The 13718-nt window shown below is 46.9% G+C and overlaps 1 protein-coding gene across 7 annotated transcripts in view; it reads right to left on the bottom strand.

Annotated features, from left to right (window-relative positions):
• LOC144094162 (ubiquitin carboxyl-terminal hydrolase 8-like) overlaps nucleotides 1-13718 on the bottom strand; it is a 402680-nt gene that overhangs the window by 189955 nt on the left and 199007 nt on the right. For all 7 annotated transcript variants that reach the window (XM_077628075.1, XM_077628078.1, XM_077628079.1 and 4 more), the window contains exon 8: nucleotides 7850-8009. In XM_077628075.1, the coding sequence (XP_077484201.1) occupies nucleotides 7850-8009 (160 nt within the window). The remainder of the gene's footprint in view (nucleotides 1-7849; nucleotides 8010-13718) is intronic.

Here is a 13718-nt window from a genome sequence, read left to right as displayed (position 1 = left end):
CTCTCTGCAGCGAGAAAAGAACCGCAACAGTTTTCTGTGGAGAAAACCTAAATCCATTTCTGTCTGCCCAAAGTGCTAATTTGTTTATTGTGAGTTGTAGTTGTCTCTCACAAGTTGCCAGGCTAGAAGATGTGCACGCAATTTGAAGGTCATCAACATAGACCGAGTACATAATGGACTGTGGAATTATACTGGTTAAAGAATTCATTTTTACTATGAATAATGTAGTACTTAAAATGCATCCCTGAGGAACGCCGTTTTCCTGAGTAAAATTATTTGAGAGGGTTGCGCCGAGACGAACTTGGAAAGAACGGTTGGATAAAAAGTCGCTCAAATATTTCAGCATCCTCCCGCGGATACCAAGCTCTGCCAGGTCGCGAAGAATCCCGAACCTCCAGGTCGTGTCATATGCCTTCTCCATATCGAAAAAAACTGAAAGGCAGTGTTGTCTGTGTATAAAGGCCTCTCGGATTGTGTTTTCCAGGCGGATTAAATGGTCGACTGTGGAACACGTTTTTTTAAAACCACATTGGTGGACATCAAGAAGCTCTCGGGATTCTAGAATAAACATTAATCTAATATTTATAACACTCTCAAAAGATTTGGCAAGACAGCTTGTAAGGGTTATAGGCCTGTAACTGTTAGGGGAGGTTGGTGGCTTTCCTGGTTTTAGAAATGGAACAATAATGGCTTTTTTCCAAGCAGCTGGTATTTTCCCTACGACCCATATTTTGTTAAAAAATTTTAACAGAACTTCTACAGATTGCTCAGATAGATGGGACAGCATTTCATAATGAATTTCGTCGGGGCCTGGTGCAGTTTGTTTACCTATAGACAGTACTCTCTGTATTTCTTGAAATGTAATCAAATTATTGTAAGGCTCGTTTGTGCTGCCTGCCGTAGGGAGTCTTTGTTTTTCGGTTGTGTTTTTGTATTTTAAGAATGACTTTGTATAGTGGGAAGAACTAGAAACTATAAAAAAATGTTGCCCCAAAATGTCTGCTTGTTCTTTAATACTTGTCTGAACACCAGGATCCGTCAGCAGAGGAAGGGTGAATGGGGAATAGCTGCCATTTACTTTTCTGACCTGTTCCCACAGTTTTTTCGATGTTACCGAGCTGTTTATGGAAGACACATAATTTTGCCAAGACATTTTTTCCGCGTTCCGCCGTATATATCGGGCTTTAGCTTTTGCCTTTTTGAAAGTTATTAGATTTTCGTGAGTAGGATACCTACGAAATACACCCCAGGCCTTATTTTGTTGTTTTTTGGCTTCCCAACATTCTCGCGTCCACCATACCTTGTGGTTCTGGCGCACCACGCCTGTGGACTGGGGAATAGCTAGCCGTGCAGCATCGATGATACACTTTGTGAGAATTTCATTGATTTCATCTATGCTAAGTGCTTCTGAGTAAATGTCCTCTAATCTGGCCTTTTCTGTAAACAACGCCCAATCAGCTAGATGTAGCTTCCATCGCCGTGGTTTGGTCGGGATGACTGCAGGTGAGGATGATAGGCTTATAAAAACTGGTAGGTGATCACTCCCAAACGGGTTGTCTAAAACGTCCCACTTAAAATCACTAAAAACAGAAGGTGAACAAAAAGAGAGGTCTAAACTGCTCATTTTCCCAGACGTTGGGGAACAGTATGTGGCCTTTTTCGTATTTAAAAGACATACATTATTCGTCAGGATAAAATCTTCGATCATTTGACCTCTAGCGTCACAGCGTTCGCTTCCCCACAGGGAGGAGTGAGCATTAAAATCCCCAAGTAACAGATATGGCTCCGGAAGTTCTCTGATCAGTTGCTGTAGATCATGGAGTGTTAACGTAAAATGTGGAGGAATGTATACGGAACAGATTGTTAGTGTTTTGTAGCTTACGATACTGACTGCAACCGCCTCAAGTTTTGTTTTGAGTTTAATTTCTTGAGCAGGGACACCGCTTTGAACGACTATCGCGACGCCTCCCGATAGCCGATTAGCCTGCTCTCGATCGCGTCTAAAAGTTTTATAATGTTTCAGGATATGTACATGTTGTGGACCAAGATTGGTCTCCTGAAGACATAAAGCTGTGGGTAACATTGACCCTAAAATATGTGTTATGTCGCTGTAATTCTGCATAAGTCCTCTACAATTCCAATGGATTAAAAAAGCCATGTTTATGTTTTTGAGAGGAAATGAAAGGGGATTTACTTAAGTAGTGGGCCCGTTATTAGGGGCCTGTCTTTTTTCCGCTCAAGAGAGCTGTTCCGCCTCTGTAGTGGAGGCGGAGTGGCAGTTATATCCATCGCCTCACGCGAGGCGCTGGAGGACCGCGGGGAAGCCGCGGGTTTGTGGGTTTCAGTCCTCCCCCGGTAGGGGGAAGTCCTGCGGGATGCCGACGCATGGACCGGCGCTCCCTGCTTTGACACTGGCAGGGCAGCTTTCGCTGACCCTGCCTGGGGCGTGAATGGTCCTGCCATTGGCTCGATGGAAGTGGCCTCGGCAGCGACCGGGGTGCTGTGTGGTGCACCGCCCCTGCGCACCACATCAGCAAAGCTGGATTTTGCTGTGAAGGAGAACTGGTTGGTAACGGCAAATCGCCTTCTTGCTTCTCTAAATGAAATGTTTTCCTTGGTTTTTATAGTGATAATCTCTTTTTCCTTCTTCCAGGACGGACAGGCCCTGGAGTATGCAGCATGTTCTCCTTCGCAGTTTGCGCAGCGCAGGGCTGCGTCACATTCCTCAGAAATGTGATCCTTGGAAGCACATTTTGCGCACGTTTTGCGGCCGCGGCAGCTCTGTGAACCGTGGCCAAACCTTTGACAGTTGAAGCATCTTCGTGGGTTTGGAATATAGTGCTTGACGTTTACTTTTAAATATCCTACATCGATGGTTTCTGGTAATGTACTTGTATTGAACGTTAGGACCAAGTGTTTTGTCTCTATTTCTTTATTGTCTTTCCGGATTTTGATTCTGTACACATCTGTGACATTTTGGTCAGACAGGCCTTCCAGCAATTCTTTCTCGGTTAGGTGTATGAAGTCGTTTTCAGAGATGACTCCACGGACTGAGTTTAGGGATCGGTGCGCTGTTATGGAAACTGGGGTTTCTCCGATGGATGCAATGTTTGCGATTTTCGAGTTCTGGGTGTTGTCAAGGAGTTCTAACAATAAGTCTCCGCTGGCCATTTTAGACACCTTGTAGCCAGGGCCCAGGGTATCTGTTAGGCATTTAGACACAAGGAACGGAGAAATTATTCTTGCTTGTTTTTCATTACTTTCGCTGTGGATTACATAGAACTTGGTGAATGTCAATGTCGGTTTCTTTTTTGAAAAAAAGTCTGCTGCTTCGTTCCGCCCTCTCTTGAGAGAGCGATCGGGTTTTGAAAGGGGGGGAGCCATAAAAAATGAAGTTTTTCAGTCATGGTGCCAGCCACCCACCATGGAGTCCAACAAGGGGACGGGACAGGAACTTGAAAGCAAGTCCTGCCCACGCCAGCTGTACACCTCAACTATAACCAAATCCGACACAACTCAGGGTGGTTGGCCACACATGGTTAACCCTGGCCGCCTATGAGAAGTGAAAAAAACTAAGAAGTGAGTAGGAGATAGGAGAGTTGTGAGAAAGAAATAGGAAAGTGAAAGACAGAGTGGAGGATAGGAAAAGGCGACTGCCGATTTCCCCCGGTCGGGTCAGGCCGGAGGTGCCGTCTACGTGAAGCTGGGGCCAAAGTGGTGTGTTGCTTCCGCCGAGGGGCCTTAAAGGTCCAAACGCTCGGCATCGGCTCAACCACCAGGATCCCCTTTTCCCCGGACACGGCGATGCCACGCACGGCGAGGCGCGGGTGCTCGGGTCCGTGGTGATGCACAGTTCACCATCATCCCCTTGCGGAGATGTCCCTGCGGATGCTCGGGAACCCGCGGTGTCGCCACTCACCGTCGCGACGCCTGCAAACTGCAGGCGCCCCCCTGCGGGGCACAGCATCTTGGCACTCTGCCAACTTCACCAAGCGAGCCACCCCCACCACCCTTTGGAGCTCCCATCAGAAGCGCACAGCATCTTGGCGCGCTACCAAGGTCTGCGCTGTGGACAGCAGGAAACAGGGGAACCTGCCAAGAAAAGCTAGCGCTTCAAAAAAAAAAAGAAAAGTAAGTTCTCAACGATGAAAGTGGGGGATGGGGTTCAGATATCTTTTTACCCAGCTCAGGAACGCACAAACGGGAGGAAACTACATTTGTGTGAGACAGCATTGCGCAGCGGCCACCAAGCAAGCTCCTCCCTCCAGTAATTGCGAGGACGATAGCACTTGATTCCCAAGGTCGTAGCCAATGCTCCCCCACGGATTTAACCACAGTGGTCTGTTTGGGCAGTTTTTATGTCATTCGATTGAAAGTAGTTTATTTTTTATCAAACTTTTAGACAAAATTTGGTCGTAAACAACCTTCCGGATAGCGGGAATTCTATCGCTGCATCCGTTATTTTAATGGGAGAATGGATAAATCTAAAGAACTTGATCGTTATAGCCAGATGGCATTATACCTAGTATCGTTATAAGTGGATTTAGTAAAGTATTCTATTTGATCTGAATAGTTGGTGCTTAGTGTTCGTTTCAAGTAAATGTTCAGTGTAGGCTTTCACTGCTGCGTGCATGAAGCCAACTGCGGGACTGCCACAATTTCCTAATCAACCCATTTTCTGCGTGGGGTGCGCCCAGCCACCACTAAAAAGCAGCAGCTGTGATGCAATTAAGACTAGCATCTGGACGCCCCACAAACAGTACTGTGCGATTTGAGCACTTTTCTTTCTAAGATTAAGGCTTCAAAACGGGGGTGAGCAAATTATGCAGATTTCACGAACATGTCCTAAAAAACTCTACAAAGGTCATAATGTGCAATGTATACAACCACACGCCCACCTCAGAACCAAGTTATGTTGTTCCCTTTGTGATGGCATGACAGCACGAGCCCAGCTCAAAGCAATGAATGTGCAATGACATAATCGCAAAGCCAGAGGAAAACAGAGATACAAGGCGACACAGAACAGCCAACGGTTCAATAGTTTCATGTTCTGAGGTTACCGGAAATTTGCTCTCACAGTTGCTTATAAGAGAAAGCGACGGCCGGGTAAATGGGGCGCAAACAATTTTGTAACGATAGCTACATTACAGTAGCATTTCGAGCCTGCAGCGTGACGGCGTGCCACCCTGTGGCTGCACCGCCACAGTGTCACATGGTTGGTCACATGGCGCGGAGCAGCTGCCGGCAGCGCGGCGCCGTGGCTGATCCCGTGGTTCGTCACGTGGTTGGTCAGGTGACAAAGTTCCACTCGGCCAGCTGTAGCTATCGCGTCACTCCAGGTTTAACCAGAGCTAAACCACCGGCAATTTTTCTTCACCGGAACCAATTTACAAACCAATTACTGACCTTCGTGCCCTGCACACACCCACATGCATGCTGGTATGTTGATGCAGCAGGAAGTGCAAATTATGCGCGTAAAGTTTGTACGGAACTCATACTCAGTAGTGCGGCCTCACGGAGAAAGCCCATAAAACGCTCTACGAAGCAATCGAAGGGCACTTAACTAGTAAAGCAAATTCCCCATAAAAGCAAACCCCCACACACACAAATCTCAGACTCCTGCCTTTATGTAGCGGCTTACTATGAACTTCTCGGTTAATGCATGCCTATATGAGGCTGAAGGGGCTTCTCGTAAAGCAGCCATGACATGCAGAAAATGGTGCAGCATGCTGCTGACACAAGCCCAGAGAGAGAGCACTCCTGCCTCTGAGAGCACCAGTGTAGGGCACCTGTTCGCTTGCATCTGCCCGAGCGGTCACAACCCAAGCTGTACAGATATGCACGGTGCCATAGCTTTTCACTGGCACATGACTTGGCTTCTCCGCAGTAAACATTGCCCATGAGCCGTCACTGCTGCGTTGCTGGCAGACAGCAGGAACCACTGCATCCCATTGTGTCACTGCTGTTATGATGGACTGGCCGATTTTCATGTCTCCCGAAGAGACGTTACTCCCCAGCATGTCGTGGAAAAGCTGTTCGCCGGTAATGCCTCAGTTTTGCAGTGGGAATGCTTCGTGATTCCTCGAGCATTGTCCAATACTGTTGCCGCTATCACTGGTGACATGTCATCCAATGCAAGAAACAAGGAAGGTGAGCCCCATCGCTGGAGAAACTGTGCGCAGTAGACATGCTTCACCTGTTCACCCAAACACAGGGCCTAATAGAGCAGTGCCTTCAAGACTGCATTAGTAGCTGTGAGGCCACCTCAGAGGTAAATAAATCTTCATGACATACTGCAGGCATCAACCGTTATATTTGAGCTCTTTTTGGCCAGGGCATACTGCCACGCTGCGCACAGGCTCCGAATACTGACAGCACATGCTCACTGGGAGGTGCTGCCACCTCCTAGGAAATTGCTCATGCCACCTTCTTCCGGAGAAAGAACTGATTTTCATCTCCATAGTGTCGCGCAGTTAGCGGTGATGTGCTTTCGTAGTTTCTTCGGCTGATCGCAACAGAGGCGCGTGAAAGCTAACTTTCACCTATAGTGGGACCTTCCTGCAGAGGCGGGCGAAAGTCCTCATTGCACTGTCCTTAAGCAATGCCTTAAGCAATACCGACGCTCGCTCTCGTGGTCTGCTGAGTTTCCAGACCTCTGCCCAAGGCAGCCACACGCAACAAAGGTTTCATGCAGTGCGCCCCAAGTGGAGAGCGGACATGCATGTTTTGTGTGTGCAGGCTGTCACAACGACTACCGTACTCTGAAATACTACTGACTGTTTATGCAGTTGTCAGTGCACACAATGGCACCAAGATACTCTACCTAATCTTTTTCAACTTTTTATTACTCCAGCTGTAGTCATTTAGTAAAAATCTGCAATAGACTAATTTAACCCTCAAATGGAGGTTTGACTGTGCGTCGTTATTTTTCTTCTTCTACAAACAAGCAAACATCTTAAAGGTGTTACGTCCAATCTGGATGCACCAAAGCAGACGGAAGCTGTTTCCTTAATGCACTGCTGAAAAAAGACATCAGGACATGACTCTGAGGAGTGCAACAGCAGCCAGCTACACATCATTTCTGTCACACACAAGAATGTGCTCTACAGTCGTGGACAATAAGAAAAGGAACAAAGTTTGAGCATTCTAACTACTTCTACACTTGGCACATAATATCCACAAGTCATTTTCAAATTTAGTGCACAAATAACTAGAAAATTTGCAACTGTTCCCTCACATATTGCTCCCATCTGTACAATACCAGTACTGCACCACAGTCTATTAGTGAAGCCCGTCCACGAAAAGTGGAACGAAAAACTTGATGTGACGGCAGACGCAAGAAAATTAGTGAACAATTCGGGCATTAAAAAGTGCACGCATTTAACTAGAATGCATTTGTAAAATGGTACAGAGCGTAAGCAACGCATGTATGCATGCAAGCAGAACACACAAGTTGAAACAGCGACAGAGATTGTGGAGCAACAGAGTGGGTTGGGGAACACACTAAAAGGAATCATACCCGCGCGGAAGTCAGGAAGAGGAAATGGGTATGCAATGCAAAGGCAAGATAACCGATGGCAACAGAGTGGATTCCCAGGTGGCAGGGTCGACTCCTTGTCCTGCCACAGTGGTGGTAAGTGCATGAGATATGAGAGAGGCCTTCATTCTGCAGAGGCCATCGTCAGGCTGATGTTAAAACTGCGCAAGCGAAGAACTCAGGCAGCCTGAAACAATGGCAAACACTCGAGAGAATGGAAAGTTGGGCTAGTTGGATGCCGTTCATGACAAATAAGGACCTGTCCCGTGGTCTTCGTAATGCTCACTTAATGAACACTCGAGAGGTACGTACCAGTGGTGTCGGAGTAGTTACTGACCAAGATGTCGGGGGGCACCGATTCTGGGACCCTGGCGTGAGCATTGGTGGTGTGCGTGGGAAAGCGTATGAGCCAGTCTTCGAACCCATCTTTCAAAACCACGGGCTCAGACTTCAACAACTTTTGTGTCGACCACTGCACAAAAGAACAAAGCCCATCAGGTGCAACAGGAACAATCACTGCTCCCAGAACAGGGTCACTCTCCATGCTTTAACCTCGGCTTGCTTTTAAAAAGACCTATGACAAGGCCCATGCTTCCTTTTTCAGGGTCATATGTAGTGCAAGCAATGGCAATAAGGAGAACAAACACAAAACTCCCCAGTTGGGTTTTTTTCTTTCTGAGCGTGTGTGATATGGCGGGCAGGGCTTCAGAAGCAACACAACTGGAGACCTTACTCTGTACGTTTTGACGCCAATTGATGCTTTAATTAAGGATTCCCCAAGTACCAAATAGTTTGCGTTTGTCTTTGGACTAATCTAATTGGCTGTTATAAATGCATAATTATTCAGCTATCAATTCCTTTTCAATTAGCTGCATGTGCACGTGAATTTTTAATCTGTTCTTGTTGCGTGTAGTCCATGGTAGAGAGAGGTTGGGCAGATGGTTCTTGATGATCTAAAGTGAACAAGGAAGGGGAAAGCCTCGGGGGGCTTGCCAACAATTCGACAAGGAGATTTGTCTTCTTACGCAGATTGTTATCTGCGTAAATGTATTTTGCCCTATGTATTGTATGCATTTTGCAGCGGAATTAGAAATGCATTCTTTGTAGGCATGTGCGAATATTCGATAATTCCGAATATTCGCTTGAATATGTGATGTGCACACAAAACCATGGGGGAATTTTTGAACGTGGTGCGTCGAGAGTGGTGCGTCGGACAATGGAGCGCTGCGCGTGCCAGCCCAGCATTACGCGTCTGCACGTGCGAATGGTGTGTGCGAAGCGACAACGACGAAGAGCGCTGCGAGCATGAGGAGTGGAGAGCTGACGCGTCAAAAAACCATGGTGTGAAGGGAGACAGCGCAGTGGAGATAGGTTGGTCACTATGGTTATGGGCTGTTCACTGTGTGCATATCCACCTTTATGGTACAGACGTGTTTAAAGTTTGTGCCCCGTGGTTTTATTTTCCCTTTTGCCAACTGCATAATGTTTGACCCATGTTCCCTCTGTATGCGTTTCCATGTGCCTCCATGTGTCACTATGTAAAGTGCCTTCGGTGACTGCGGCAGCGTCTAACTTGTCCCTTTACCACATAAACATAAGTGTTGTGTGCATCAACGGCAGTTTTTTCTGGGTGAAAAAAACTTTTCCAAAGGGTGGGGATATATGATGTGCACACGAAATCATCGGGGGATTTTTGAACACGGTGCATCAGGCAGCAGAGCGCTGCATGTGCCAGACCAGCGTTGTGCTTGTGCACGTGCAAATGGTGTGTGCGAGGCGACGGCGACAAACAGCGCGGTGAGCATGAGGAGTGGAGAGCTGACGCATGAGAAAACCGAGGTGTGAAGGGAGAGAACGCAGCGGAGATCGTGTCATTCAAGCATGGAGGTGGCAGCCGCCGGACATTGGGTCCGTGCTGCCGTGGGTCTCCCTTCGATTACCGACGCAGGCCTCCTGCGTTCCTTTCAAGCGTGGAGGTGGCAGCCGATTGACTGAGGGTCCGTGTTGACGAAAGGCTCACTTGGATAGCCTGCATTAAGCCTACGGTGTATCGAGACGCCATCGACGGAACTCGGCTATGTTTTTCCTGTTGTTACCAAGTTCTTCGGGCTGCTGACGGGAGTCCATCGGCATCTTCCTGTGTTCCTCTCCTCTCCTACTACCCCCGGCTCCCTTCCACACAAGGCCAGCGACATCCCACAACATCCACCAGCGTCCGCTCTGTCTGCAAGGCATCCCCACTTCACCTGGGATGCTCAGCACCTGGTGAACTCTTTCCTTTATTTTGTAGGGTTGTACGAGTGTGGTTTTCTTGTTCTCGTTTTCTATTGGCTCTTTTCATTTAAATTATAAATACGGCTTCGTTTTGTTTTGCCTGATCTCTTTGTTGTGTCGTTCGAACCTGCACGCGATAGCGTTCCCCTTCGGCAGCCGGGGACGCGGTACCGATTCGCGACACAATAGTACAATATTCGATGTTCGATCTGAATGTTTGGTACTCGGAGTGTACAAATATTCATCTCAAGCAAATAATGTTTCTGGAACTCTTGCTGTAGGTGGTCTCTGTTCAGAGCACCTCCTCCGGTATGGCCCTGAATCTGCGCACGCTCCTGGCGACAGACACAAGGGCAGTGCCCAGATCTGCCAGGTGCCTGCGCCATAACCGGCATGGCCGCGTGCTTCAATAGAGAGATTTAGCATCGTTTCACTGACTGGTTTCGATGGGGCAGGGCGTGCGAACAGCAAGCCGGTGCATTCCACTGGAGAGATGTGTTATGCTAATCTCTCAATTTGGAGGATGCATGGCTCCCTTGACTTCCGTGGAGCGAGTCTGAGCTGATTGCAGTCGCTCTACTCCACGCAAAATTCGCTAAACGGGCGTGATGGCGCTAGACACGTGGGATCGGTGCCCCTTTCCGAGGCAGGGTGGCACTGGGTGTGTGGTGCAATAAGGTGGGCAGCTAAGGTATTTAAACACTTATACAGAAAGAGCTAGGAAACTAACCAGTAAGTATGCTGAGAGATATAAAGAGCTTAAAGCGACAGGTAAAGACAGGATTAGTTCAATGGAAAAGAATTAAAGTGTAGAGCTATATCAATATTGGAAAAGGCAGATCAGGAAGGAAGCGTTCTATCATAACTAGGGGTGTGCGAATATTGAAATTTTCGAATACGAATCGAATATCGAATATCTGGTCAGCACAAAAAATAAATTCAGAAAAGATAAACAAGCAAAAATAGTTGCTGATATTTTTTTTTAAATAGTGTATGGCCTTTGCAACTGAAATAAACAAAACTAGACTGCCTGAGCACCGTATAAAAAAAGCATGATGTGCGCAAAAATGTATACTACTTAATTGAACAGCATAACAGTATCCAACCTGTAATGTGGTCAGGCAAAATGAAATCCATAACACGACAAGACTGGAAACAAAAATAACATGATGGCTAGTAAAACCTCATTAATTCGGAGTTCAAAGAACCGACAGAAATGACCAGGTTATTTGAAGGTCGATTTATAAAATGCCCCGCGGCCCCGAAAAAAAAAATACCGAAAACGCTGTAGTCTTATGAGGCGGCTCTATCGTGCAAACACCTGTAATCCCGTGACGAGCGCAGAGTTTCGGCGTGCTGGAAGACATCGCGAGATAAGCGAGATGGGAACGCGCATTGACGTCGAAATGGTGAGACTGTTTCTAAAAAAGGAAAAGAAATGACGAGCGACGTGTCAGTCAGCGTCTGAAAGCTGCACGATGCTGAGATTCGGCTACTGGCGCGCGCCGACAGTTGCCATTGCAACGGGCGAGTGGCCAGGCTCAGAAACCAAAACTACGCGGCCAGGTTATTTTTTTTTACCTAGTGACAAGGGCCCTCCGAACATTGTCACGGCTGCCGTTAGGCCCGCTTAAGAGGTCCATGGGTTACACTGCACCATGCAATACGCGGGATTTTTACAGGATCGCTTGCCCTGTTGTGACCCCTCAAACTCGCCCCTTCGGGAGCCTCACGCGAAATTCCGCAAGTAGGCTTTCCCGCATAGCGTAGTTGGCCAAAACAAGATGGCGGTGGTCACGCTCAGAGAGTTAAGATGACAGAACGAATGCCATGGGTGTGGGCATTAATTAGATAACATATTACGGAAGGATAAAAAAAATAAACGCGCTTTCGCGTTGCAATTGTTAGAAGCTGGTCGTCCCCCATGTTCGCAGCACGCGTGGTATGCGGGAAAGCCCACTTGCGGAATTGCGCACAAGGTCAAGCCTAGCAGCATAGGAATGCGATCGGTCCACGCGATAAACGATGGAGAAGAAAGAGAACAGGGCCTTTATATTGTTTTCCTGGAACTTCAAACTCTATATTCAAATCATCAGCACAGATATTGCGCTTTTGCAACAATCATATTTACGAAAGTCGGCGCGGTATATGATCGCTGCCGAGTATTCGCGAATTTTCGAATATTCGGAAATTCACAAATATCATTTTTCGAATACGAACATGAACCAAATATGAAACATACTCGATTCGTATTCGAAATTCTGAATATTCGCACACCCCTAATCATAACTCAAGAGGCAGAAGCTAGGTCAGGGTGTCTTAGACTGCGCAGCTACAAACAGAAAAATAACCAAGAGGATGAGACATGTGCGGCATGTGGTAAATCTGAAGAAAAAATCTTATACTCAAATGTGATGGTATCCATATCTGGATGTCAAAGCAGGCACAGTCACTATCCCCGAGACCCTAGGGTTTAGAAATAACAATGATCATGCGACGAAAGATGAGGTGACGAAAGTTCTGATTAAGAAGCGCCAAAGCATGAGGGCGTCTAACCCTACCGACAAAATAGCACTGACAGCGCTATCGAAGTTAATAAATAAGCGCAAGGTAGCCGACATAAGGAAATTTAATATGGAGAGAATCGAGCAAACTCTAAAGAACGGAGGCAGCCTAAAAGTAGTGAAGAGGAAACTAGGCATAGGTAAAAACCAGATGTATGCACTAAGAGACAAGCAGGGCAATGTCATTAGCAATATGGATAAGATATTTAACGTAGCCAAAGAGTTCTACACAGACCTGTACAGTAGCCAATGTAATCAGAACGTTAACGAGAGAGACAGTAGTGCACAACAATGCGTCATCCCGCCAGTAACGAAAGATGAAGTAAAGACAGCCTTAGGAGCAATGGATAGGGGAAAAGCAGCTGGTGGGGATCAGGTAACAGCAGATCTGTTGAAAGATGGAGGGGACATCGTGCTAGAAAAACTAGCCACCCTGTATACGCAATGCCTTATGACCTCGACTGTACCAGAAGCTTCAAAGAATGCAAACATTATCTTAATTCATAAGAAGGGAGACACCAAGGACTTGAAAAATTACAGATCGATCAGCTTACTATACGTTGGCAACAAAATATTTACTAAGGTAATTGCTAATAGAGTCACAGCAACCTTAGACTTTAATCAACCAAACGATCAGGCAGGCTTTCGTAAAGGATATTCCACAATAGATCATAGTCACACTATCAATCAGGGAATAGAGAAATGCGCAGAATATAACCAACCTCTATATATAGCCTTGATTGATTATGAGAAAACATTCGACTCAGTGGAAACCTCAGCAGTCATACAGGCATTGCGTAATCAGGGGGTAGAAGAGCCTTATGTCAAAATACTGGAAGATATATATAGCAACTGCACAGCTACTATAGTCCTCAATAAAGTCAGCAGTGTTCTTTTTAGCCGCCACGGTGGCTGAGTGGTTATGGCACTTGGCTGCTGGCCCGAAAGACGCGGGTTCGATCCCGGCCGCGGTGGTTGAATTTCAATGGAGGCGAAACTGTAGAGGCCCGTGTACTGTGCGATGTCAGTGCACGTTAAAGAACCTCAGGTGGTCGAAATTCTCGGAACCCTTCACTACGGCGTCCCTCATAGCCTGAGTCGCTTTGGGACGTTAAACCCCCATAAACCAAACCAACAAAATTCCAATAAGGAAGGGCGTCAGGCAAGGAGACACTATCTCGCCAATGCTGTTCACCGCCTGTTTACAGGAGGTATTCCGAGGCATGAATTGGGAACAGTTGGGAATAAGAATAAATAGAGAATACCTAAATAATCTGCGATTCGCTGATGACCTTGCCTAGCCGAGTCACTCAGGAGGTGAACTGCAAATCATGATCAGTGAG

Source organism: Amblyomma americanum, chromosome 6 (genome assembly GCF_052857255.1).
Source record: "Amblyomma americanum isolate KBUSLIRL-KWMA chromosome 6, ASM5285725v1, whole genome shotgun sequence".
Taxonomy (NCBI): domain Eukaryota; kingdom Metazoa; phylum Arthropoda; class Arachnida; order Ixodida; family Ixodidae; genus Amblyomma; species Amblyomma americanum.
Note: the sequence above shows the minus strand (reverse complement) of the source record. Positions and strands in the feature narration are given on the sequence as shown.